Raw genomic sequence first — 26,183 nt, 5'->3', positions numbered from 1 at the left:
TAAAGAATCTCTCCCAGGGTATTTACCGGAGACCAGTCATAGCAAGTAAATCGTGGCGATAGTAATAGGCTCGTACCCGCTTGCCATACATGTCTGGAGGGTGTTAGTGAATAGTCATGTCATGCGACGGAACAAGAGATCACTTACACATAGGAATGCTTAGTAGGCACACGCCCACTTGAATCGAGGCGATTGATATCATTGTCCGTTCGATACCGCCGTTGTTGATCCAATTGTAGGCGAAGAACGTCAGCATAAAGCTGAAGAAGTTCTTGAATAGGATCATGATCGTGAACCCTTCGATAGTCAAGTCACCTAGTAACAGGTTAGCAAAACAGAAATGCGACATTTGCCAGAATAACATACGGTATGCGTCAACGATATATAAGGAACTGGCTACAGCACCAATAACCATCCCTGCGACCTCGAAGCCGAAAAAGATCAAAGGCACTTGGTACGGATATTTCTTCTCTATCACACCGGGAGCTGTTAGAGCAAAACCGTATAGACCAATGCCACCGATGATCATCATTGGTATGACAAGAAGAATACGGAACTCGGGCTCATATATGCCTTTGTTGAGCTTGGTCAAATATTTCACGCTTGTATCGGCAAGAAGACCTGCCAGAACGAAACCTAAAACAGCGCCGATGAAAGGGCCCGTGTAAGTGTAGCCAGCATCGACTTCACCCCAATAGTAAGGAGGACCGATGAATATAGCGGCCACGATGACTCCAATGAACACGGTCCAACCAATCATGGTACCCTGGATAAGGCAGCCCCAGATGAACGCTGGGTGAGTCAGCAGAGGAAATGGCCGCAGCAGAAGCACCCAGTACCGTTCGTCCGTTTTCCGACCGTCAAATAACGAGATTGACTGGAGAAAGGTCTTCTTGGGAGTGGTGGAATTACCAATAGGCTGAAGAGCATTCGACCTGGGAAAGAATGTAAAGCCTGGCGCATGTTGGTCGAGTTCTTGAGCCGTTGCTTCCCCGGACTCTCGTTGCGGCGACGGAGTTTGACGTTTGTCTTTTGTCGTCAATTCTATTCCAAGTTCGCCAGTGGTATCAGTGTTCAGGCTTGCTTCCCGTCGGTATGCGGTCTCGGGGCACAAAAAGAAGACCGCCGGCAGGGTAGCGGCAAGAAAGATTGCCACGAAGTAGAATGTCCATTCCCATCCCATTTCATGAGTGATCTTGCCTACCAAAATAGGCGTGAAGAAGGCACCGCCAAAAACAGCCAGGTTGGTAAAAGCCATACGAACTCCTCGCTGGTGAACAAAGTAGAGATCACCAACAGCCGCATTGAGAAAACTCTCATATGGCGCACATCCTACGCCTTGCACGATTCTGGCACCAATAAAACTCCCATAATTTGTCCCAACAGCTCCAGCCCATGCGCTTGAGGCAATGATAATAAGTATACCGATGAGGAACAGGTGTCGCTTTCCCCAGATGCGGCCGGACGGAACGAAGAAAATGGCACCAGCACCACATCCCAGTAAAAAGTATCCTGTCAAAAGCGCAACCTTGGTGAAGTCTTTGGCGAAGAGGAGAGAGATCGTGATGGTATTGGCGGCGAGGATGGGACCGAGGGCAGTAGCAAGGATGCCAGCGAAGCAAAGGAGGAAGGTTATGAAGTCGCGTCGCAATAGCGACCAATTCAGCGGATCGTTTGGATCATCGGAAGGTTGAGGGATCTGAGATTGGTGTCAGCTTGAGCGCAACAGGTACAGGAGCCACTGAAACGTACTAGAATGATGGTTTCATCTCCTACTCTGGCCCGCTTGAGATTTCCGTGCTGCTCATCAGCTGTCTGGGGTTGCGACGGGTCGTCAAAGTATCGTGTCGTGCCTAGGGGTAGATGGCGAGTTAACTCATCGTGTCTAGAATTGATATCAGTGCTGGGTGGCAATTCCCTGCATCATCAATGATATGATTGCAATACATACCAGGAACATGCTCGATGTCCTTGGCCTCGAGAATGCCCAGGGGCATCTTGAACTCGAAATACCGATCTAGGACTGGGGGACCGTGGAATACTGCGGTAATGTGGAGCGGCGAATATCACGTCATGAGATCGTACACGACTCGACTGTAGTATTGGTACTGTAAGCGACCTTTGAAAGCAAGAGACCTTTCTCCGAGGCAAGATTCGATAGGTTTAGTCTCAGGCGGTGGCTTTTCAGAATGATATTGTCAAGTCGTCAACTTACGTAGTAGTTAGAGATGATCAGTTCGAGCACCAGAAGTGGATGGTGGATGTGAGATTCGCGCAGTAAATATGGGGGTGGAGATGGTCCGAGGGTTCCGCTTGTTTCCCCAATTGCCGTGATTAAATGACTGGGGTACAGGGACCAGTTCAGTGGAATACCACCTACAAAGTTGGAGAGACTGCAGATCAGAGAGTAATTCTTCCAAGATTTTCATCCTTCTCCATGCCTCATGTCCCCTCATTTGCTGTCCATATTTATTGGCAAGCAGGTGACAGGCAATGTACTAATGTACTAACGTTAATTTCTGATCGCAAACACAGTATTATTGTACTGTGACAGTGCGGAAACAACGGACGATCAGGCTGATCTGTTTCTGCTGCACGCCAATATTATCTCATTATAGATAATTGGACATGGATAGAACCTTCGGTTATAGCGACGTGGGATTACACAGTATATTGGTTTGATCCAATGGAATGGTTGAGCGGTTTTGTCTCAACGGCGCACCTAAGAAGTAATGCCTTAGTAACAGGCATCTAGTCCAGTAGCAAGTGTTTCCTCCTTTGATTGCAATCTTTCCTGGAGCCATTCACTTACCCAGTACCACCTCAGTAGGGAGGCAGGCACGATGCCCAGTTCATCCAGGGAGGCACCCAATAGCTAATACATTGTGAGATAGAAGTTGGCTCAAGCTCCTAAGTTCAAGATGTTGGTTTGTCGGTAAGGCAAGAGCTCCTGTGGGTCTTCACGGGAGAGGGAGGCACTTGCGGTACGTTTAAAGCAGGAACAGACCAGGGTCTATATCGTACCTTCTTTGCCCACTAACCTAAGTACATGGTGCTATTGCTAAGAGCCATGTGGATTGGTCACTTCCCAAAATGAATGATATCCAGCTGAAGCACTGAATACAAGTAGCACGGCATGGCTTTCGAATCTCTTGAAATCCAAAACGATTGCGAATAGATGACGAACGGCTATCACAAATCCTCCTATTCTGATCAAAATCTACAACATTCATCAACCTCCTTCTTTCGTACCGAGGCAAGGCATTGAGCTTGGTATATGTCATTACAGGGGGGCATAGCCCTTGTCTCGGGCTGCCCACAGGCGGCCCCGAGGATCCATCATTGGATTCTGACATTCGTCGCTTATTCGGAGAAATCCTCAGCCATGTCTCGATTGCTCCGGCACGATCCCAGCTTAATGGAACTCTACTCGCCAGAAGTCATGTCAAGGGTACAAACATAAGCCTCTATGCACGCTGGGCGGTTGTCTCACGGTCTCCGTGCTTGCATCTTGGTACTCTGCCACTAACGTCACAACGGCTTTTTGGTTGATACCAAGTCAAAATCAACAAACACATCGGCATGCCCTTTTTCAGCGCCGTGTGCCTTGTCTCATACGACATATCATTAACCCACTTAGTTTTTCGACCTCGGCTCTGGGTAGCTTCAGTTATCGCCATCCGCCCACGATTATGGGAACCCTAAAGAACGACACCAGGATGGTGGCATCACTAATTCTACCCCCAACAAGCATTTTATCGTATGTTTGTGAAACCGTCTGTCTCTCTGTGTGTGGAGCGGAGTCAACCATGAGGATCTGTGTTCTTAAAATAAGAAGAGCTTGTTTCTTTACATTCAAAGACCAACAGGCTGAGGCTGGCTGCCGGATATCTAGCAAGACTTCGCCAAGACAGCCTGCAAATCAATTGTTGACATCTTTTGTTGGATCGATGATCCGCTGAACTAACGATGCTTTGGTAATACCTTGTTCAGCTGAGCAACACTCAGCACTTCATGACAAATTCTCTATACAACATCATGGTTGGCTTGAGGTTTATCCTAAGCTCCAATCCCCTGCATATCACGGCTATCGTCTGGCTCAACCGAATATTACAAGTCTTTTCTTTTGTCGTTTCAGCAGATGTAAACCTGTCGATCATGTCCAATTCGGGCGTTGCAGGACTCAGCCTTATTGCAAGAGATGTTGAGAAAAGAATGTGCTCCAAATGCTTTCAAACCCAGAGACTCAGAGTATGGAGAATCGCTAAAAAAAGACGGCATGGATAACTATCTAGCATGTTGCTCGATGAATGCTATAAGGTTTTCTCCAATTTGACAGCCTCTCCCGCTATCGGGTTTGGAGAATGCCTATCAATAGCAGACGCCATTTGCGGATGGTTATTTAGCTAATTGGCATCAACCCAACGGTCTCTGGCTATCGGGATTGTGCCACAGTGTCACATATGCACATAAGGTTCTGCCATTATAGGGGTGGGTAGTGGCGGTCGCATCGCTATTCGTCATCACATGGATCATCTGCAGCGCGAGGGTGTTGTGTGCCAGATCGGAGCTGTAGCGAGCCCACAGGCAGGGAAGATTTTAAGGTATGCATTCATCGGCTCAACGCGACACAAAATGACGGCGCGATTGTAGACCCTGTACCCCAGCATCATCAATAGGGTCAGACATGTACGGACATGGCAGCAGGGAAATGAGAAACTCATTTACTGGTCTTTTGACTTACGTCTTTCCCTACCATCTGGTACGCTAGACCATGTGGGAACTGAGAAGGACGATCGCAAACCATCTCGTCCAGTCACAATTAGCAGCGCAATTGCCAAAGGGATGGAATTGAGAGCCAAGCACGACTCTCCTAGTCCCCACAAGATATCTCCCAGTGGAGTGGTCACCAGCTCCAGACAGTCGGTGCAGATTATGGACGATCGCGTACCAAGGACCTGGCTGTGGCGGCAACAACAGCGGCAACAAGAGCATGGCACCAAACAAAATAAGGTCGAGTTAAACTGTGCGCCTAAGAAGATGGGAGCTTCTAACGTCGTTCGCTGTAGGCTTGATCGATTTAGGTGCTTGGTGGATGCGCGCGTATCGATCGGGTGTGGGTGGGCTCTAGATCTGGAAGGCTGTCATGAGGGAACCACGGTCGGAGAGGGAAGCTCGACCCCCGGCCCGTTGTGAGATCCAGCAATGACGTCCAGCGGCATGCATGCAAACCCATGGTCTTTAGTGACGATACATACGGTACAGTATCGAAACTTCATGGTGCATAGCCAAGCTCATGGCACGGTGTGGTGCAATTAGCGGTGCGGTCTCAAAACGTGTACGGTACGGTACCGCACCAGCTGTGTGGTGCTAAACTCTTCAGAACCATAATGAGACGGGACAAGACGTTGGATTATCTTGATACCCTCCATTTCCCTTGCCTCACACCGTCCAATGGCTATCGGAACGGGGCCCTTTTTTTGTCTGCACTGACGGATTTGCGACCGCTTCTAGCACTGGAACCTGACGAGCTTTGATTTCACTAAAGTCTTGTATTATTTGCTACCCTCGTCTCTGTCGGAGCCGGGCTTCGCTCCGGTTCGACTTCTGTTCACATCCTGCCAGTCCCATTTTACGAATCTTTTCTCCGCGCCCTTGCTCCTCCCGTGCACTCTGAAAAACTCTCTCCCAAAAGATGTCTTCTCGAATTCTGACTATAAGGCGGCCTCTCTAGCCTCCTGTCATTGTTAAATCCTCGATGTTCCCTGCACACTTGATTGAGTCAACTAGCCTTCACACTCACAACAGAAACACTAGCAACGCAACCACACAACATCCCTTCGTCCCAGAGACCGTCATCACGTACCCATTTAAACCCCAGTCTTCTCGTGGACATCCGCCTAGACTTAGTTGTGCGTGCGTGTGTGCGTACTCTTGTTGTCCTGCCCCCCAATAATTTATTTCCACCCGCGCCCGGGAGCTTCACAGAACCGTCGCAACATAGTTCATCCCCGACCAAGGCCACCAAGGAGCTAAACGCTCTACCAACTTTTGTTTCAAGGCACTGTACCTGTATTCAATGGAGCTAAACGGTTACACTCGGAAGTTTAACTCATCTTAACCAGCTTATTAGAGCTGCGATACTTCCATTCCCGTTTGTCACACTCATATGTGAACATCGGCCTTGAATACCCTCCAAATATGGACCTAGGACCATCCTCGTCCAGCACCGTCTCACCTGGACCTGTGCCGCAGACGAACCGAAAAGAGCGCGGCGCTATTGCTGCTCAGGTACGATATTTTCTTCATCACATTTTGTCTCTATGCAATGTTTCTATAAGCCCTTTTCTCGACCACGTCGTTTTCGCTCCTCCCAACTCCACCTGTTGTTTGGCTGCAGTCTTGTTAGACTTAGACGCCGACCCCTGTGTTAACCCTGCCATATGCTCTGGGCAAATACCCTCGCACTGAGCCCCTTTACTCGTCACTTCATTTCCTCTTGTTGCCTTCTTTGACTGAGTAAGCACCTGTCGTCGAAACAAATTAACTAACATGCTTAGGCTTGCGAAACGTGCCGCAATCGAAAACAGAGGTGTGATGAACGAAGGCCCAAGTGTGGTACATGTCAACGATTCAAACTCGAATGCCGATACAGAGAACCTCAACCTACAAAGTATGTTTGCATAAAAGTCCGAGGAAGTGACAAGGATACCGCGCCTGGCCTTTTTATGGCGATACCGTCGTTGTTCCCTTGGCCGCCGAATAACTCGATTACAAAACGCTAAACTCCGTCCATAGGAAGGATAAAACTCTAGTTGAGATTCTAGATCGGCTCAAAAGTGTTGAAAGCAAGATTGACCACATAGGTTTGCGGGAAAACACCGCCCCTGCCATTTTCAACACTTCCCAACCCTCTGGTGTTTATCCCAACACGCCACTGTTGGTCGATCCCGAATCGCAAGACTCTCTCCCAGGGACATCTATTCCCCCTACGAGTCCAACACCCAGCCGCGATAAAGGCGGCTACCGATATGACTCCTCGGTATCCAAGGTATCGGAATGGCCTGTTGTGCGCCACATGTTCGAACGGCTTGGACAGAAGCCCCCTTCACCAGTAGGCGAAATACCTACGCTTCCGCGGGGCCTACGCGAGTCTACTGTTACCCTGCCACTCGATGGACTTCAGCTAGTCGGGATATCAAGCAACAGCACACTGCAGTTACCCTTGCTCTTTTCGGCTTCCGCATCTTCTCTCAACCACAGCCCCCCCAGTGTAGACTGGGAGACGGTGCAAAGACTAAGCAAAGGATATTTCGATGTCATCAATACTTTCTATCCCATAATGGACAGGCAATGGTTCAATTCAAATACCCTGGGCTCAATCATCAGCAACGGCTTCCACGAAGGGATAATACCAAGCCTTGTACTCCTCGTTCTTGCCCTTGGGGAGGTGGCCCTCACCACATCCGAAGTATCTATCTCAGCCTACAAGCAGCGGCCATCTGGGATCAAGGGGGGGACTATCGACAGACCACCTGGCCTCTCTTACTTCAACGAGGCACGCAAAAGGATGGGGTTTTCTTTAAGCGAGGTCAGCCTGGAAAATGTGCAAATGCTCGCGCTTGCTGCCATATACTACTCAAGCTGCGGGCAAGCTCTTGTCAGTATCATCGTTGAAACTCTTGACATTACTCTAACAAACTTTTTAGGAATGTTGGAGGATGACTGTCTCTGCTTCCTCAGCCTGCCAGGCCTTGATTGTAAAGTAATAAGACCTTTTGTTAGCTGTCAAGTTGATGTTGTCTGACCCTAATTTACAGCAAACCTACCGAGCTCCATGGTCTCCGATCAGATTTGGTAAAAAGGATATTTTGGCACTGTTCAGTCATGGAGACGTGAGTACTGAATTGCTGCTTTGAGGTATTGACTAACAAGACAAAAGTTACTTTCACATGGAATTCGGTTTACCTTTGACCGGGTTAGACAAGTTGGAAGAGACAATCGGTCTTCCTGACTTTAATGGACATATTACTGACGAGGACTATATCACTAACCAGGCGACACACTTCCAGGAGCATTTTGCGTCTCAGATTGTGCTTCGCAGGCTCTCGGCGAACTTGCATTCTGTCCTCAACAAGAGTAGGCTCAATAGCATTCAGCCCCTGGCCCGACATTTAGCTAATCTATCTCAGCATTTGGTCCAGACGTATCCATATCCTTTCCAGGGTTTGGGCACTTCAACGGCGCCTCGAGTCCCGGCAGTGCGACTGTTATGAAGCAGCTCGATGCGCAACTCGAACAGTGGAGAGGCATGTTGCCCAGCCATTTGAGATGGCAAGACAATCAGGATATAACATTTTCAGATCCTTCACAGGGTGCTTTCAATGATGTTTATGCTGGGCAGTCTCTGCCTAGTAGTTATATGTTCACGCCAGACCTTGACACGCAACCAGCAACGTATCCATTTGTAGCCGATATACATGTCGCACTCCTTCGGACACGATACAGCTACAACAAATATCTCATCTACCGCCCCTGCATCTACAAAGTCCTTCACCACCCAGATAGTGTGACACAGGAAGATGCCGAAGGTGCGGCCGAATGTCTCAAAGCATCACTCAAATGGCCCATCGCCCTATCGCCCACCTGTACCAACAAGCGACTTATACCGATGACTTTCTTCTGGTCCCAAAACCTTTTTGGAGTTCTGGTGCTATTGCACCTTTCGCAACAGCACCCAATTATGGTACGCATTCGATCATCGCTCTGCGGGCAACGCTTCGACGTTGAAGCCTCGCAGACTGTTACGACATACTTGGATTGGCTACGCGACATGAAAAAGATAGACTCAACGGCGAACTGGTGCTGGAATATCATTCGCCTAGTCTATCGACTGGACGATTGAACGACAAAAATACAGGCTCACTGGCAAATAGTGACAGCATGGAGGGAGGCTGCATATTAGATTTTGCGGATCAGGTCACTAAGCGAAGTATCGGTTGTTTCTTTACAACCAGGGAAATGAGTGGTTTAATCCCGTTGGTTAGTGTGTGCTCTAATAGTTCGAGTTAGATGTTAAGGAGAAGTTCATGGGATACGTGTTGATCACGTTTTTGGAGGAGAGAAAGAGAATATTAGTATTTAATACCCAAGGCGGATAAGCGCCTCTTTTGATTTGATTTTCCCGGATTCACTCTACAATGCTTCGGCTGCCATATGGACTCGTTGGATTGATACTGTTCTACTTGTCACTGGATGAGCCCGCCTCCAGAAGTAGACAAAACTCACTCGGTCTCTCGACATAACTATGTAGCCCCTTACAAATACCAGCCTATTGACAAGCTCCCTGATCGAAACTCTGACTTTGTGATGGTAGAGTTGTCAAATCATCTCACATCTCTCAGCTACAGCGTGCAATTATCGAGCTTCTGGACATCTACAGCCACAACCGGTTTCGGCTGATAGCAGATCTCAATGACAGGGAATAATAAGGTATGGATAAGGGCTTACACCATTATGACGTGGTTTTTAACCACGAGGTTACTTTAGCTCCAGATCTAACATTAGATATCAAGGAAGTCTGTCGTGTGTGTACTCACTTCCAAATCCCTAGTCATGGATAAGAATAATTGTCATAATATCGTAGCCAAACATCAAGAACCCTCAAGAGGAAAGGCGGCAGCACTACGCCTGCTTCAGTTATATGACAAGTGAAGAGACAAAAAACCCATGATAGGTGTGATGGACGTGAGAAATCACCAAGAAATACCGCTGTTTCTTTTGCCTAAAAGCGTCTACCCAATCAATCAAACTGCGACGCCTGTGCAAGATCACTTCCGCCGATCGCCAAGCTCAGTTCTGCACCCCATCTCGCACTAGTCTAGTCTAGCTTTCCCGTTTTTGGGGCCGATTGGGCATTCGTGATTTATGTAAATACGAACTCATCGTTCGTTCTAACCCATGCAGGAACAAACTGCCCAGTTTTTTCCAAAGCCATTCTTAATCCAGGCACTGTTGGCGCAATCAAGAAAAACCTTCTTTGTCCTTATTTTCTCACAAGAGCGGGAACACGGAACGGGCCGAACAGGGGTCCCGCCAACCGTTGCTGGCTTTGGCGTTGGACGCGCTTTTCCTTCTCAGGATTTGCGTTAACCTGGTTAGTGACCTTGGCTTTTAGTGAAAGCGGATTGTGTTGGTTAATATTTATTGAGTATATCTTTGTGCTGCAGCATAGAAGGCGACATAGGATTGCGTCTGACAAATAGACCAATGCCCAAAAAGGCCCGGAAAAACCAGTACCTTTACCACGAATCGAGATAAGCTCAATCTTCTGTCCTCGTATGTTTCATTTCACCGGCCACATAAACGCGCGGAAGTAAAGTTCCGGCAATCCGGTGAGACACTATAGACGCTCGGTTAGATCGTCCGAGATCGATAGTAACGAAATTGATTAAACTCTACTGAAGGGACTGTACAATACTAACCAGACAAGGCAATGGCCAAACTCTAACATTTACTTGCTCTACATCATCTAGACTAGTGCACGATCTTCAAAGTCTAACACTGACTTCGTCCTCCATCCCTCCATCCCTCCATCCACTCCATTCTAGGTCTGACAGTTTTCAATCTTGATTTCACCAGTAAGAATAGTTCTTCGCCCGCTTTCTTGAATCCTCGACAGCATCGAAAAACGGCTGGTCAGTTTGAACACCGTGCCCATTTGCATTCGAGTTGCCCACGGCATCCATGTGACGCACCATCCGTATTGCCGGTTCACATATGGCTCTGAATGTACCATGACGCTCCAGACTGTCAGGGGACCAGCTGGTTTTCTCGCCAAGTTCGAGCCCGATATTCTCCTGCAGTTCATGCTCGGCTGTGACCGATGAGATTGTAGCCTCAAACCACTGGCCAACCCGCCCACTTCCGGGCAAAGCCACTGGAACAAGCTGGCCTCGATACAGTTTCTGGGTTGCATTGGGGAATCTTTCGACCACGCGCACCATGGTAGTTGTAAGGTAACTTGGCCCCTTTGCCCCGTTTCGGTATTTGGCCTCATGATGGACCCTGACTCGATTAATACACCATTTCGTGACATCTTTTGGCTCGACATGCATGACAATTTCTCCTATTTCGTTTGTCCTTAGAGGTTAGTACTTTCTGCCGACTGGATATGTGGGTTTCGGGACTTACTTGATGTCCAGAGACTGGACCAGCGATGCAGCAAATATCTCAAACTCCTTGGTGACTTGCGCCATGTCTCTATGTACAACACTGAGCTTAACATCCCATGCATTTTGTGCGCAGTGAATGAAAGCCTGGGACATTTCTCGTGGCAAAGGAAGGCACTCGTGGGTAAACGTATCTGCATCGACGTTCACGACAAGCTGTTTTGGGGGGTGGGTTCCATCTTCTTCAGTGCAGACAAACTCGTAATACACCCGTTTCTCCGTCAATACCCATGAGACTCTCCCGCCTGTGATATGTGGAATCAAATTGGCTTCTGTGGCGCTAGTTGTAAGAATCGGATAGAACTCCACGTGGGGATTGTTGTCGTTCAACCATTTGGCTTTGGCACCGATAAACTCGAAAGGTCCGTTGGGAGAGGGGTTCAAGTAGACTTCCGCAGGGGGGATGCCTTTGATACAAACCCTACCGAACTTGGCCTGCATACTGACTCTTCCTGGGACTGCCTGAAAAACCTCTAGCAAGTCATGCAACTTTTTTTCTGCGTCGAAACTGACTTTGACAGACCCATCGTTATCCAGTGTAATTTTGGGTGTATCCATTCCTGGCACGACTTTGACTCGCACGTTCTGCCCAAAGTCCATATCATTCTGCTCTTTGGCTGCAGCATTCTTCCTTGAGGCGATATCCGCCCATGAACTTTCAGGGGCGGCTTTCTGGTTCATCGTGTTGAAGAAGTGTTTCAGCTCATCGCTTTGTTTACCGAAAACAACCTCAGAATCGGTGAGCGGAGGACCTTGGGTAGTATCCGCACCAGATACTGCAACTCGGTCCGGTGTGAGGGTTGTATAATCAATAGGCCCATCGAACATATCCATCAAATTCTGCTCGGGCCCCTCTTGTGATTGATATGAGTCTTGGAAGTCAATCAACTGAGGATGATTGGGAGAAGACGTCGGAAAAGGTGCAGCATCTTCTTCATCATCATCCACCTTGTTTGGAGCTTCAGGGGGTTCGTCGGGCTCAATATCGCCCAGCCATATAGCCACAGACTCGCGATGCTGGAGTAGAGATTTAAGCTCCTCTTTTCCTTTTTGAGCTGCCCGTGTATTCTTTAGAGCTTTGGGCTTTCGTCTAGAAGAATGAGCCGAGGAATTCTTGTCGATAGCTTCTTTGACAATGTTCGTAGCACAACGTGCCTCCGCGGCGGCGAGTTGTTTCTTGCTTATTCCGGGCTGCTCCGTCTGGAAGCACTGTAGAGGCCGCTTCTGATCCTTGACAGCTGTTGTGCCGGACCGCTTGTTGCCATAGGTGTACCCTTCGAAAGGATGAAAGTCTGTTTGCTTGCGCCCGGGAGCCTTAGGCTCAGCAGTTGGGTATGTCGTGCTATCCGGGATTGGTAAACCTTTGTTGTTGGCGACTCCGATTCTTAGAGTCACTGCGCCTGCAATGCGTTTGTACTCGTCTTCCAGATTGGAGCACTCAGGGTCAACATATGTCATCTTTGACAGGCCGACATGCGTGGTCCAGACATAGCACACTCTCGCTGGCTCTTGCTTCTCAGTATAGATGAGGTGCGAGGTTGTGGCTGAAGGGGAATCCTGAAGACTGTCAGAGACTTGCAACCTGGGATGGCGATAACAATTACCGTGAGGCTCGCGAATGTGTTGAGCTTGCTCGTTGCAGCATCCAGTGCACTCAGACTCTGGTCAGTGCCAATGTAGCATAGTGAACCCCGGAGATTATGGGATATTCGGCAATTTGTAAGTTCTCCCAACGTTTTGATACCATCGGGACCAAGTGATGCTGGCAATAGAAGCTGGAATTTGGAGAGAAGTCGGGAGACAGTAACTCCTTCCAACCCCTCTGGACCTTGCCAAGTTCTCTTATGAGGTAGATGCTTGATATGGTCGGGGTACTTGAAAGGGTCGTACTGTTCGATGATATCTGCTGAAATGTGTCGGAGCGACGGGTAAGGAATAACATGAGGTTTTTCTTTCAGCACTTGGATATCAGGCCGAACTTTAGGATCAAGACAATTGGCATCGTCCTGGTCTTCGTCTTGATCTCCGCCTTCATTAATCAAGCCGACCTCGGTTTCGAGTAGTTGGTCTAGGCGCTTGTGCATCCAATAAGTAATCGCGGGCTGGTCTTGAACAGCGGAAATGAACTTAAACCAAGAGTTTTCGGGCTCATACAGGACCTCAAGGACGGTCTGAGAAGTGGGAATGACATATAAGCAAGTATCCTGGGAACTTTTTTCTCATCACGTACCTCTCCCAAGCCATTTGTGACATCTGCGATAACGGACGATACACCGACAGGAAGTAACGGGGGGTTGCAAGAAACGTAGAACTCGGAAAATCCATCCATGATTGTGAACTCTAGAGTGTGAAATGGTTAGAAGCGGAGAAATACCATTGTGGTGGGTGATTTGTGCAGGCGAAAGGTTAGAGAGAAGAGGGCGTAGAGAGAAAAAAAAATGAAAAATGAACAGTAAAGAAGAGCTGATTTAGATGGAAGGGGGAGGGAGAAGGGGAGGGAGAAGCGCAGGTAGGCAGGTGCACCTTCCCGTTAGCACCTGATGCTGGGCGGCAAGCAGCAGCTCTGGCACTTACAAAGGCAAGTGGCAGTGCCACTCCGCGTTTGCCTTCTTTCATGCCTGAATTAGGGGGAGAGCAAGTTACCTGTGAGTGAATCACTAATGGTAAGGTACCCCGATAGATTGAGAATTTGCGTCAATCAGAAAGTGATAGCACCGCAAGTCTCAGGGGAAAGGGGCAAGCCAGGTATAATGTTGTGTTCGGGGATCAGAACGTCAATAGTACAGTATCTATCGAAAGTCCAATCAATGCGCACGATACTAAACGATACAGGAATAGCGATACGCTGGCTTTAATGTGTTATAAATTTGTGATTGTATTATGTTTGTGGTATATTAAATGTAGAAACCAAGATGAGTTAGCTGACCTTCTGTCCTCCCAACTGGTTACAATAGGAACAATTTGCAAGACATTCTCTTCTTCTTTTCTATTTCCTGTATTTTGTCTTTTTATTAACATAACGATGCTGAGTTTCTATGTCCTTTTAATGTGGCTTCCTCTCTTGATCGCGGAGATACCAAGACTCGACCCGAGTGCAAAAAAGCATGCCCAACACCAGTAACACCCACAGCCCGACAATTCCCATGGTTCAGACCAGTAGCTAAAATTTTGTCACACAGACGTGATTTAAATCCAGCGTAGATTTCCAGTCCATGTGTTTGTGAAGAAAAGAATAAGAAAATCATACGGGGAATGGTATCGAAGCGACGGTAGTTCATCAAGTGTTCGTAGGCATAAAAGTTGTGAAGCTATCAAGGAGCTTCAATATGGATAGACTGGAGTCCAGCCAGTCGAGAGATGGGGTAGAATTATAAATATGGTTGGATCACACTTCTTGTGGCAAAGGTTACTGAGATGAGTCGTTGCAGACACCATTTGCCGGTGAAAGGTGTGAGATGTAACTCATTGTGCGCCTTTAACGTTCTTCTTAACGTTGAGTGCCCATTTAAGCTTATCGAGTGTTTCTTTAGACGCTAGTAGTAGGGCTTCTTGCTCGTCTTCTCTCAATCTGGCGTTGGTCTTGATGTCCTTGAGGTCTTGCTCTTGCGTTTTCTTGTATTCTTCGAACTTGCGGGCGATCTCCTCTTTTTCATGTCGTAGCTGCTTGATGTTGCCGTCTTGCTGGTCGCAGAGATCTCTTAATGTTTCTATTTTGTCGTCGTCTGCTCGTCGTTCTGCGTTGAGGTGATCTATTTCTGATTTCATCTTGGTAACCGCTCTTTTAACTTCCTCGCCTTGGTCTTGCCAGTGGGAGGAAATGGCGTTGTAGCGGCCCTCCATCAACTGCGCATAACTAGTTGCTTCTTCGACTTGAACTGTTGCGTCCTTTGTCGTCTTTGTCATTTCATCCCTCCAGCTCTTTTCACGCAGTAGAGCTTCTGTAGCCTTTTTCTTTTCAAGCTCGACGGTTGCTTGTAGAGTCTCGACCTGACGCTCCTTTCGAGCAAGAAGTGTCTTTGTAACGTTGGCCTCGAGCAATCGACTTTCGTAATCGCTGACCATTCGTTCGAGCTTATCCTCTAGTAACTTGGCGGCTTGCTTAGCCTCGTCGGCTTTTAGACGTTCGATCTTGATGTCGCGCTTTAGAGCCTCGTTGTCGCTGACGAGCTTGTTTATAACTCGGCCAGTTTTTCCAAGGCCGGCTTTGCCTATTGTCGAGTCCCATTGACCGTCTACAGCTTCGGCGCCTTCTGACATGGTGGGCCTCTCTGAATCTGGTGTGGGCTCTATTACGCGCGCTGCGCTGGTGCTCCAGCGCGATGGTGTTGTGTTTGCGTTGTTGGGTTCGTGTTTGGCTTTAACGGGAGTATGCGTGTGGTCGTTGAGATCGGGATTGGAGTGGGAATGGGACACTCCGCTGGTGCTACTGTTTACGCTGCTGGAGAAAGTGCTGTGTTTGCTTTCAGGACTAGATTCGGAGCCGTCAAAGCTGCGGACACTTCGGATTGTGCTTGACCTGGCGACAGCCGGTTTGTAGGTGGCAGGACTCCGGCTTTTCATGCTGTTGATGGAGCCAGTAGAGACGGGAGTTAAGGTCTTTTCCTTGTCAGATGAAGGAGCATGTGGATCTGTCAAATCGGCTGCAAGTGTGGCTGCGGCTGATGGTAAATAGTGATATTAGCGTTGTTGAATATAATAGTAGTTTTTAACAAAAAGAAGGAAAGTAAGGAGAGAAAAGGGTAGAAAGGTCGGTGTCTAGTAGAGTGAGACAGAATACGAGGCTGAAATGAGAAACTCCAGCCAAGCCTTAAAAGACGATACGCGTAGGGGACGAGAAGATGGGATGAGAACGCAGTTGAGCCCCGGCTGAAGATGTGGGGAGCTGTTTCAAAGTGGAGGCTAGAATATTTAATTGAAAGCATATACAGATAGAAAAAAGCATGCTAATTAACTTTAACCGCTATTCATACTTACCGGTGACTGCGTCTTTGTGAATTGAGAATTCCTTTTGGAAGAGGCGGTTTCGCATTGCAATGACGGGCTGGCAAATGGAGGGTGCTGTGTCTATGTCTCGGGTTGCTTGGGCAATGAATGCTGCAGAAATACAAGGGATGTGGCCTGGCAGAGGTACAGCAAAGCAAATACAAGCAAAAAGTAAGGCAAAACAAAATGAGGCAAAGATTACACTGCAGCTTTAGGACAATCGACGACTGCAAACACAGACAAGTGATACACACTAAAGTATTTAGTGTAGGTAATCAAGAAAAAGCGACCCTGTTCTTCTTTTTGTCTTTGTTTTGGTTTTCAAGGGAGGACTTATTTCAGGTAATTACCTCCACTTGATATAAGGAGTACGTACCAGTCATCTCCCGACTGGCTCCCGCTTGGTCCCTATTTATTGGACCGTTACAGTAGGTACCGTTGAGATGGAGGGACGGAGGAGACGCAGAGTGTTGGATCGGTCTGAACTGTAACCAATACATATTGAGCCCGCTGATATTTTGGGGATGATCAGCGTCACTAAGTAAATAAACAAACAAACCAGAGGAACAAAGAGATGCATTGCAACAGTCTGGTAAACGTCATGGTCAAGGGACATGGACGGTCTGTGTGGTGGCACAGCAACTAATTACAGGCTACCCTGCTGCTGGCTAACTTATTAATCATGGCACAAAGCATCCATCACTGAGGACTGGATGTTTACATGCAGTTTCCAACTCTGCGACGCCCAGAACTTCTCTCTCAAGACCCACGGGCCAACATCGAAACAACAGTACTAATTCGAGTGCATGGGTTTTTAATTGGTTTCATGCAAGGCGTATTCCAAGCCTGACATTGATTATAGATACATCAATGTATTAACAAATCACATAAACCAACATCGTAATTGGGGCAACGTATTGATCGGCGTTATAAACTGTCTTGCACCTTCATGAGGTCGCAATAATGCTTGGTATTCATCTGATCAGTACCATTGACCTTAACCCTACTAATCTACCCTTTAACGCCTTGAAATGCATCATAGAACAGTCATTTCCTCAAGCGGTAATAGCGGTTGATGCAGACTGCCCCGAACCATTACCAGCACCATTTAGTGCAGCTTCCATGAAAGACGGGCGATACTTGGATAGATATTTGCCTGCTACGGGTCTTGCTTCCTCGACTAAATTCATTACGTTAGTAAACATAACAGGATAATTGATTTTCGTCGTCTGGGACTTACATTCGGTCCAAATATCTTGCACTGTATCCAATGCAATCTCTTTGGCAGGTGGTCGCATCATGATCAAGTACAATAGACTTGTCAGAGCCAACTGGACAACACTAGGGTCCCGACACATGTGTTTCACCCGCGATAGAACGTTCTTATTCAGATCCGGTATCTCGCTCAAGAAGCGTGTCAAGACCTTGTCCTGAGGGTGAAGGTACGGGAGGAAGCCATCAATCAACCGGAGACAGCATTTTTCGTAGTACAGGGGCCGATCGCCGCCCTTCTTCTGCTGTAGCCTGTCGTTATACCACTCCTCGCAGAGCCAAGAGACCGCCACATCGATATGTTTGCGGAAGTCCTCCATCACGTAAGAATATAGGACGTCGCGAATGTTGCTGCTGAGGGATTGGTGTGTTAACGAGCCGTCTTCGTCCTTAATAGCCGTCTCTTCCAGACCAGCCACGGAGCGAGTCGCCAGTCGAGCCAGGATTGTCATCCACGAGTCCCGGTTGCCAGAGCTAGCTGCCAATCTGCTAAAGCCAGCCTTGCTCTTCTTTGCTGGCTCTTCCATAGATTTCATCATCTCAATGACTCGGGTCACTGTGCCATTACCTGCTGTCAATGCCGCTTCTGGTGTCAGGGCACTAGGCTGGTGCAGGTGGAAGGACTTTAACGTGAGGCCGTCGTCCAACAATGGTAATTCATGAGTCGGCGAGCTATCTAGCTTGTTGAGGATCTGCTCCGTGTCCTCAGCTTGATAGAAGTCGGGTTCATATTCATCGTCATCTTCTTCCACACCGAGCGGGGCTGTGTTGGGGTTCAATTCAGGTGCTGGAGCATTGTTGAGGGCGTCGAGGCGGCCACGGACACCATCAACTGCCTGGGACAGTACTTGAGGATCAAGCCTTGCCAGTGTTGTGACAGCAATCCTAGTGACCAAGGGCGCGGGAACTTGCGAAACATCAAAGTTCCGGAGAGCACTGTTGTCGATCAGGGTAAAAATGTCGGCCAGACTATGCGGGCCTGGACCCAGCGGTGGTATCCGGACTTGCGCTTGAGACAGCCGTGGCCGTTTGGCCTCGTAATCGTCTTGAGGTGGCGGTTCAAGAGGGCGCTTATGTCCAGAATTGTCAAAAATATCGGCCATGGTACGCATCATACGTTCTACGTGCTGCTGTATTCTGGGAACCATAGGGTTGTGAGGATCTCGTTTTACAAGGTGAATCAACAGCATGCGAGTTGTCTTCTCCATCGACCTGATCATGACCCGGGTCTTCGGTGTAAGGGGGGAGTTGGCAAGCTTGAGGGGGTTAAAAGCAAGGAGGGCATTGATGATTCGATTTGATGTAGCTGGGCGCGCTCTTATGATGATGGACATGCAGTTCAAGGTCGAATCTACAATCAAAGCGTCACTGCAGTTTCGTTAGAGGTTAGCTACATAGATATGGAGCAGCCGCGATCAACAGTCTTACCTGCTTTCTTGTAGGGCACCTAGCATTCGGTCGAGGAGCCCCGATGCCTCAGCCTCTAAATTTCTAGGATCGAGGGACTGGTGGCCTTGCGGAACTTTATCCAGAGAGACATCAAGTGTACCACCATACTGATAGTTGCGTTAGCGACATCACGTAGAAAGTTTAGAAAATCCATACTCTTAATTCAGAACCGGTGGTAGCAGTCTGCGCAAGAACCACACGTTGTGCAAACTTGATGCAGCAGATTCTCACGGTGGGACCAGCATTGTCCCATATTCTCAAAACCTTTTGCTTGACAGCCACCATTCTTTCCCAAGTGATTGTGTCGTAGCCGTTATTAATGCTGCATGATCACGTTAGTCTTGAAACCACATAACTTGGATACCACTATCACCATACATCCATCGCATCGCCAAGGGATAAATACTGGCAACGCATTGAATCACACTGCGCAGCACTTGAGGGTCCTCTCGCTCATTCTCAAGCAGGGATTCCAATGTTGGTAAAACATAAGGTTGCATTGTCTCTTTCTCTCCATTCGGTAAAGCTGGCGTCGCGAAAGCTTCAGCAAGAAATTCGGCACCCCATCTCCGCAGCTCAAGTGGTGCGCTAGGTCCGATGATGGGTAATATTCCATTGACGACACTGGGGTAGTATTTTACGTCTCCCAAAACTAGCTTTCGTGCATCGTCGAGCTGTCGAATCTGGTCCGACACAGAAAGTGTTGCTGCCATGGTAGGTGGATTAATGTTGATGATTCTCGAATCGCGGGCGTAGAAATCGACGGGTGGCAAGCTCGAGAGCTCCAGGAAAGATCAATGGAAATGTGTTGTCGTGGATGAAGCTTGCCCACTGCTTTTGGACCGTGGTCGCGCGACTAGGCTGAGCTTTCTTGTATGCGGTTGAGCATGCTTCGCATTAAAAGCTCAAAATCACCCAACATTCGCAATTAGCAGTATCTTCGTCTCGAATTACGCGTTGCTGAGGCGTAGAGCACTATTGTCGTCGTTGCCAGCCTTTGTCTGTTAGAAATGTTGCTGAAAGATTGGCGACGCGGAAATCAAAGAACATTGGACGTGGAAATGGTCCAGAGCCTTGTAACTGAGCTCCACAGAGAACCTGGACCTAGGGGTGGTGCAGGTGCGGTAGGTAGACGTCACGGCTGCTGGGCTGGGCCGACAATTAGCCGCAAACATTCTTCCCGCCTACGGAACAATCATTCGCCAGTAGGTCAGATATCGATTAGTGAGACCATCTTTTGCAACACGCCAACAATTGAAAGTCAATTTATTCGGTTCACATTTCAAGATCAAGAAATTCAATTCTAGCCAAGCGTAAGACCTTCAAAATGGTCAAAAGGTGTGTTCATCCCGACACCAAAGCTCTCCATATTGCAATGGACTGATCATGACTCCGATACAGCCCGCACTCAACTTACTATGATCCCCGCCTGCGACAGGGCGCTGCGCTCGTTCGAGCTCGAAGACCCTATCTTTTCAAGAATACTGTCACTGGCCTTGGTCTCCTAGGTGTGGTCGGAAGTATCTGTACGATCCCCTTCAACAATACTACATTCGTCTACTAACGCATCTCAGATTGGTATACCCTCAACGCCGTTGGACAAGACAATTTCGACGATGTCAAGGTCCCTGATGCGCCCAAGCCCGCCGCTTCCAAGTAAAGGGCTATCTTGTGGTTAGACTGCGTGTACGATCAATACCAAGCGTTGGAATTTATGATATTCAAATGGGTGCAAGTTATATGACAAGCAACAGGCAGGCGTCGCTACTCATGAAGCCTGTTGCGCAAAACGCCTACCAAAACTCCGATCGCCCTATGTGCAACATGCTGGCCAACTAGTCTGTGCAGTATGTATAAGTACGTGGGGTCCTTGTACAATAACCTCCTCAAACAGAGGGCACTGTCTGCTGTAAAGCCGATGCCTCTCCTCCGACCACTCTAGGTCGACAATAATGGTATTTGATGCAAGCGAGCGCAAGCTCTATTCGCCTTCCAAGTTCAAGCCAAAAAAAAGAAAAAGGAAAAAAAAAGTAGATCGATCCATCAGTACCTGAACCGAGAATTTCCCAAGGGTATCACAAAAGTCCGAGTACAATAGCAATATGCTCCATCGTGTTATCAACCAAGTCCCGTCGACGGGGTATGTTCAACCATAAGTCTGTAAACATCATCTATGTCGCCGCCGTCTTTGCACTGCGGCTCACGCCTGGAAGATTGCCCCCCTTCTTCACCTGGTGTGCTGGGCTGGGCATGGTTCGCGTCAATTCTGGTGATTCAGACAACCGTGTCGAAAGTGATGGAGACTGCTGTGTGACTTGAGCAGCCACATTCAGAGTTGACTTGATATCAACAGGAGGAGGACCGTGTATTTGCTGCGCGCCACGGCTAGCCGCATCATCTGGCCGTCCCTCTACTGGAGCAGTGGTAGGATACATCTTGTGAATCAGATGATTTGGATTAGCCCATGGGGTCTCCCGGAGAAACTGTTCGCCTGCCGGGCCGAGGCGGTCGAATGGTTGAGGATAATACTCTTCACGTCGTTGGCTTGCTGGCTTGTGTCGCGACCGTTTTGCTCGCTTGTCATGGTCAGCTCAGCAGGCTCGTAGAGTTTTCGCCGTCGTCGACTTACCTCAATAGCAGCTAAGTCGTCCTCAAGCTCTAACGGTGTCGCTCCAGCCATTTCAGGGCCAGCAGGGAATCCTTCGTATTTTGCGATAGTGGCCAGGGCGGAGACCTCAGTATTATAGGCAATTGCGTTTCGAACTCGCTGCGCAGGATCCTTGGGATAAAGAAGGCCACAGTCCTGCAAGCTGTGCGCGCTTCGTCTGGCTGTTTGAATGTCGTACCATTCTTGATTAAGAGACTCCAGGGTCCTTTCTCTCTTTTCCCGAACCGCTTGGTAATATTGACCCCATACCTGGGCACGCTGGGCCACAGACCGGTTTTCATGGGCTTTGATGCGGTACTCGTGTTCGTTGTGGATTTCACGCAGTTTCTGCTCCAATCTATCATCCAAGCACTGCTTCATGTTGAGATACTCGGGGTGTGTTGGCACATCTGCGAGGAGAGACTGCTCTTCTTCTTCAAGCCTTTGCAACCGGTCCTTATAGAGCCTGGGGGAATGTTAGTATGTGCATGCTTACTTAGTGTTCCACATACCTGTCACGAAAGACACCAAACATTTCTTCGATGACTGTCCAGTCCTTGAACGCAGCGTGTTTACGCTCCACTATAATTGGGTGAGCAACATGATCCAAAGTTTGGGCAACTGTCTTCTTACGTTCTTCGTCGTGCGCAGTCACCGAGTCAACCTCTTCGTCGGCATCTTGATCGACGTCATCGCCCTGGTTATCCACGTCTGTCCCTCTACCGCTGTCACGCGCACCATCATGACTTCCGCTATTAGTGTCGAGATCCGGATTAGCCGCCGCCGCCGCCTTTCGCTTGGACCCACGCGTGTTCTTCTTAGCTACACGTGATATGCGTTCTGTCAGATCAGTATCGCGATTGGCAGGCTTTTTTCGTGGGGATACATCGATATCTTCAACGGGCGTGTGTGTGCCACTGCTCCCATTCGCAGGGGTGGCCGTATCTTCGTGGAGGCCGGTTTCTTCGAGTTTCTGTAGAGCATCTGCGTCGTGCGCATGCACTGAACTTGTCCGTTTTCTAAGCGGCTGTTCTGTTTCCGATGGCTCGACGGCAGGTGTGCGCTTTCGCTTGCGCTCTTGAGTGTCGCTCTTGTGTCCTTCTTCCAACTCTTCGTCATGACTCGTCGCATGTTTTATCGGAGAGTCCCCGCCGACTGTGGGTGAGCCCGTCGAGGCATCGTCGTCATCAATGGCAGATTCGTCATCGTCGAGGCCTTGTAGGTTGGCAGTTCTGCGTAGTTTGCTGGGGGTGTGCTCGTAGACTTGACCCTCATTAAACTGGTCTACCACGACGTCTCGTTGTCTCTGATGCCGAGGGGTATCGTAGAGTCTCTCAGTCTCAGCTTCTGTGATGTTGCCATCGGAGGGAACGTCGGAATGGGCGTCGGAGAGGACGCTGTCAGAGTCAGAGGCGACTTGGGGTTTCTTTCTAGGGCTCCGCCTGAGGTTTTCTTCTTCGTCGTGGTCTAAATGCATGTGCTCGATCTCGTCGTCGTTGTCATCTTTCGTGTCAACCTCGCTGAGGGGGCTGGAGACGTTGCTATCCTCATGGTCGGCAACTCCAAGCGCCGGGGAGGAGAGAAGCGGAGGGGCCGAGGCAGAAGCAGCCATCGCTGCTACAAAACGCGATTATGTGTTTATGGGTCGACCGAGTGAAGATATTATGCGTTTGCTTGATCTGTTGAGTAGACCAGAAAGCTTTGGTCGGCCGGGTGGTCGTGGGAACGCGCCCGTGGTGAATAGTGAGGGACGGTCAACGGACAATCGAAGACAAAGTATCTTGTCGAATCGGGTTGAAGGGGTAAAGGCGAGCTAGAAAAGAACTGATTGAGTCGATCTTTGTGCAGCATGGAAAATACAAAAGATAGAAGTAACTTGAGAAAGCTAAAGATTCCTCGTACTGACAATTTGTGGTGGTGAGTGGAGGGGATACGGAGGAAGAGAGGAATGGGTACGGTGCCGGTTTGCGCTGGCTGCCCTGGTGTCTGCTTCTGCCTCTACGGTTCTGGACTGCCCGGCTTTTGGGCGGGCTTCCACCAAAGCGGGTTGCTGAGAATGACGGGCCCGCCTGTTGCAAAAGGCGGTCATTGACGGCAGAACGGCTCATGGCGCTGCCTCGAGCCCACTATCAAAGCCATGAGACCTTATCCATTGGTTAACATCTTCTGAGCCAATGGCGACAGCCAAGGAAATCTTTAGGTGGGGCCGCTCGATTGAACTCTGGACTTTTTTCTGACTGCCAATGTCTTTTTCCTGTCGCAGAGCCAAAGATTGTACCAGAGTCAACAGCTTTGCCGACTCCATCCAAACACAAAATTCGACAAAATGGCGAAAGGGTAAGCACATTCGCGATCTTCACTCTTGTATGAGAACCAAACAAAACTGACTCCACGCAGTTCAAAAGGCCTAAGAGCCTCTTCTAAGGCAGTAGACCCCACCCTCGATGCTCTTTTTGCATCCAGTGTAAGTTTTGCGACGCATGATCTTTCTTGCCAATTCATACTTATCATACATAGGCCGGTCCTGTCCAAGCTCCCACCAAGTCAAGATACTCGACCTTGTTAGACCAAAAGGTTCGAGAACCTGCCAAGCCCAAGGTGCAGCTTGAGGAGGACGATGAGGTTCTTTCCGAGATCAGCGAGGAATTAAGCTTCGAAGAAGATGGCCCTTCTGATGAGGACGAAGATGAGGACGAGGATGAGCAAGAGGACGAAAGCGGAGACGAACAAGAAAAGGAGGAGCAGGAGAGTGAGGGTGCAGACGAGCCCATGAAGGATGCGCCTGTCGAGCTTGACGACATCATTGATGCGACAGAAGACAAGTCAAACAAGGAGCGAAAACGAAAGCGCAAGAAGGACAATGACGATCTGGAAGGCAAATATCTTGACAAGATGGCTGCAGAGGAAGAAGCTGAGCGTGCCGGCAAACGACAGAAGAACGACGCTCTGACCAAGACTGACAAGAAGTCAGCAGCCGATGAGGAAGATGCTGGTAACGAAAGCGATATTCCTGTCCATGAGACACTCGCCAAGGACAGCAAAACATCGGACTTGGAAAAGGCGGCCCGAACAGTCTTCCTTGCCAATGTGTCCACCGAAGCAATCAGCTCCAAATCTGCCAAGAAGACACTGATGGCTCATCTCTCATCCGTCTTGGAGAAGGACGCCACTCCCCCGCAAACCATCGAGTCACTTCGCTTCCGTTCCGTTGCGTTTGCTGGCGGCTCTCTGCCCAAGCGCGCAGCTTACATCACAAAGAGTTTGATGGATTCCACAACCAAATCAGCCAACGCATACGTCGTGTACTCGACCACTGCGGCAGCTCGTGCGGCAGCCACAAAGCTCAACGGTACCCAAGTCCTCGACCGTCATCTCAGAGTTGACAGTGTTGCTCACCCCAGTCCCACTGATCATCGCCGATGTGTGTTTGTTGGTAACCTGGGATTCGTTGATGACGAGACAGTCTTGAACACCAACGCCGAGGGAGAAACTTCAGAGAAGAAGAGGAACAAGATCCCCTCTGATATTGAGGAAGGTCTTTGGCGAACTTTCAGCACTCAGGGCAAGGTGGAGAATGTCCGGGTTGTTCGGGATTCCAAGACTCGTGTAGGCAAGGGTTTTGCCTACGTTCAGTTTTATGTAAGTCCACGATTCTATCACTCACTATTAGAGATTCAAACCGCTAACCTCACTCGACAGGACGGTAACGACGTTGAGGCTGCCCTACTCCTTGATGGCAAGAAGTTCCCTCCCATGTTGCCGCGCAAGTTGCGAGTAACTCGTGCCAAGGATCCTCGCAAGACAGTCCTCGCCCAAGAGCGAGCCAGGGGCAAGCACATCGTACATAACGGTGCACCCAAGAGCACAAAATACAAGCACAAGGCCACACCTGAGGAGCAGTCCATGGCTGGCCGCACAAGCAAGCTTCTTGGCCGTTCGGCCGCCGTGCAGCAACGCCACAAGAAGCGCCCCTCAGCACATGGCGAGAGCCGGGAAGCTGAGAACCCGGTCCCAGAAATCAAGGGCCCAGAGCAGTTTGTTTTCGAGGGTCGCCGTGCTTCAGCAAGAGATGGCCTACCCAAGGACCTCAAGCAGAAACAGAAGGGCAAGGGTAAGGGTAAGGGCAAGTCAGGCAAGCCTCAGAACCATGGCACAAAGAGAGCGGCCGAGTGGAAGAAGAAGAACTGATTAATTTTGACGAGCGCTGCATAAGTTGTTGAGGCTGATAGAAGACATGGGAGTGAGGCGTATGGGCTATTTTTTCTAGTGAGAATAGTAGAGCAGGAGGGTTGGTTGATAAACGTTAGGTCTCCACGCCCGGAAAAGTTACGAGTGATTTTTTTTTGCCTCAACTGGCCTGGTCTCTACCGCTTAAAAAAGAGATGGGGGTAGCTCATTTGATTCATGATAGAAAATGGTTCGTGTAGTTGCACCGACATAATTTATTTACCTAGTATATAGCCGAACTACTTCATTTCTTATCGAATGCTACTGATCTGAATATGTTCTTACTTACTATGATTATGTCAACTGATTGCATACATCTGTCATTTCAGCTTACATGTAAGACAATCGACATGGCCAATCTCGACACATGTACA

At 48.9% G+C, this 26,183-nt stretch overlaps 8 protein-coding genes across 8 annotated transcripts; 3 read left to right on the top strand and 5 right to left on the bottom strand.

Annotated features, from left to right (window-relative positions):
• Positions 1–22: 22 nt before the first annotated feature.
• Positions 23–1,997, bottom strand: FSST1_003216 (major facilitator superfamily domain-containing protein; the record flags this gene model as incomplete). The annotated part of the gene is made up of 5 exons (XM_083229277.1): positions 23–93; positions 148–315; positions 367–1,699; positions 1,753–1,853; positions 1,952–1,997. 5 exons carry the CDS (start codon positions 1,995–1,997, stop codon positions 23–25), a joined length of 1,719 nt encoding a protein of 572 aa, XP_083086646.1.
• A 4,204-nt stretch (positions 1,998–6,201) lies between these two features.
• Positions 6,202–8,905, top strand: FSST1_003215 (uncharacterized protein; the record flags this gene model as incomplete). The annotated part of the gene is made up of 7 exons (XM_083229276.1): positions 6,202–6,291; positions 6,561–6,673; positions 6,799–7,660; positions 7,710–7,765; positions 7,821–7,895; positions 7,943–8,139; positions 8,193–8,905. The coding sequence occupies 7 exons, from the start codon at positions 6,202–6,204 to the stop codon at positions 8,903–8,905; spliced, it is 2,106 nt and encodes a 701-aa protein (XP_083086645.1).
• Positions 8,906–10,634: 1,729 nt separating this feature from the next.
• Positions 10,635–13,560, bottom strand: FSST1_003214 (uncharacterized protein; the record flags this gene model as incomplete). Its single annotated transcript, XM_083229275.1, has 4 exons — positions 10,635–11,142; positions 11,194–12,788; positions 12,836–13,402; positions 13,462–13,560. The coding sequence occupies 4 exons, from the start codon at positions 13,558–13,560 to the stop codon at positions 10,635–10,637; spliced, it is 2,769 nt and encodes a 922-aa protein (XP_083086644.1).
• A 1,133-nt stretch (positions 13,561–14,693) lies between these two features.
• Positions 14,694–16,260, bottom strand: FSST1_003213 (uncharacterized protein; the record flags this gene model as incomplete). Its single annotated transcript, XM_083229274.1, has 2 exons — positions 14,694–15,889; positions 16,206–16,260. The coding sequence occupies 2 exons, from the start codon at positions 16,258–16,260 to the stop codon at positions 14,694–14,696; spliced, it is 1,251 nt and encodes a 416-aa protein (XP_083086643.1).
• A 1,009-nt stretch (positions 16,261–17,269) lies between these two features.
• Positions 17,270–19,648, bottom strand: FSST1_003212 (RNA-processing protein PTA1; the record flags this gene model as incomplete). The annotated part of the gene is made up of 4 exons (XM_083229273.1): positions 17,270–18,854; positions 18,915–19,042; positions 19,092–19,257; positions 19,314–19,648. The coding sequence occupies 4 exons, from the start codon at positions 19,646–19,648 to the stop codon at positions 17,270–17,272; spliced, it is 2,214 nt and encodes a 737-aa protein (XP_083086642.1).
• A 614-nt stretch (positions 19,649–20,262) lies between these two features.
• FSST1_003211 (uncharacterized protein) lies at positions 20,263–20,774 on the top strand (the record flags this gene model as incomplete). The annotated part of the gene is made up of 4 exons (XM_083229272.1): positions 20,263–20,273; positions 20,337–20,461; positions 20,510–20,591; positions 20,690–20,774. The coding sequence occupies 4 exons, from the start codon at positions 20,263–20,265 to the stop codon at positions 20,772–20,774; spliced, it is 303 nt and encodes a 100-aa protein (XP_083086641.1).
• A 332-nt stretch (positions 20,775–21,106) lies between these two features.
• Positions 21,107–23,194, bottom strand: FSST1_003210 (Sds3-like-domain-containing protein; the record flags this gene model as incomplete). Its single annotated transcript, XM_083229271.1, has 4 exons — positions 21,107–21,511; positions 21,565–22,048; positions 22,095–22,164; positions 22,216–23,194. 4 exons carry the CDS (start codon positions 23,192–23,194, stop codon positions 21,107–21,109), a joined length of 1,938 nt encoding a protein of 645 aa, XP_083086640.1.
• Positions 23,195–23,908: 714 nt separating this feature from the next.
• On the top strand, positions 23,909–25,770 carry FSST1_003209 (rRNA-processing protein NOP12; the record flags this gene model as incomplete). The annotated part of the gene is made up of 4 exons (XM_083229270.1): positions 23,909–23,919; positions 23,980–24,046; positions 24,100–25,221; positions 25,282–25,770. 4 exons carry the CDS (start codon positions 23,909–23,911, stop codon positions 25,768–25,770), a joined length of 1,689 nt encoding a protein of 562 aa, XP_083086639.1.
• Positions 25,771–26,183: the final 413 nt, after the last annotated feature.

The sequence above is a fragment of the Fusarium sambucinum genome, chromosome I (assembly GCF_050947815.1).
Source record: "Fusarium sambucinum isolate potato_lamoka chromosome I, whole genome shotgun sequence".
Classification (NCBI taxonomy): domain Eukaryota; kingdom Fungi; phylum Ascomycota; class Sordariomycetes; order Hypocreales; family Nectriaceae; genus Fusarium; species Fusarium sambucinum.
The sequence above is the reverse complement of the archived record's forward strand: the minus strand, read 5'-3'. Positions and strand labels throughout refer to the sequence as shown.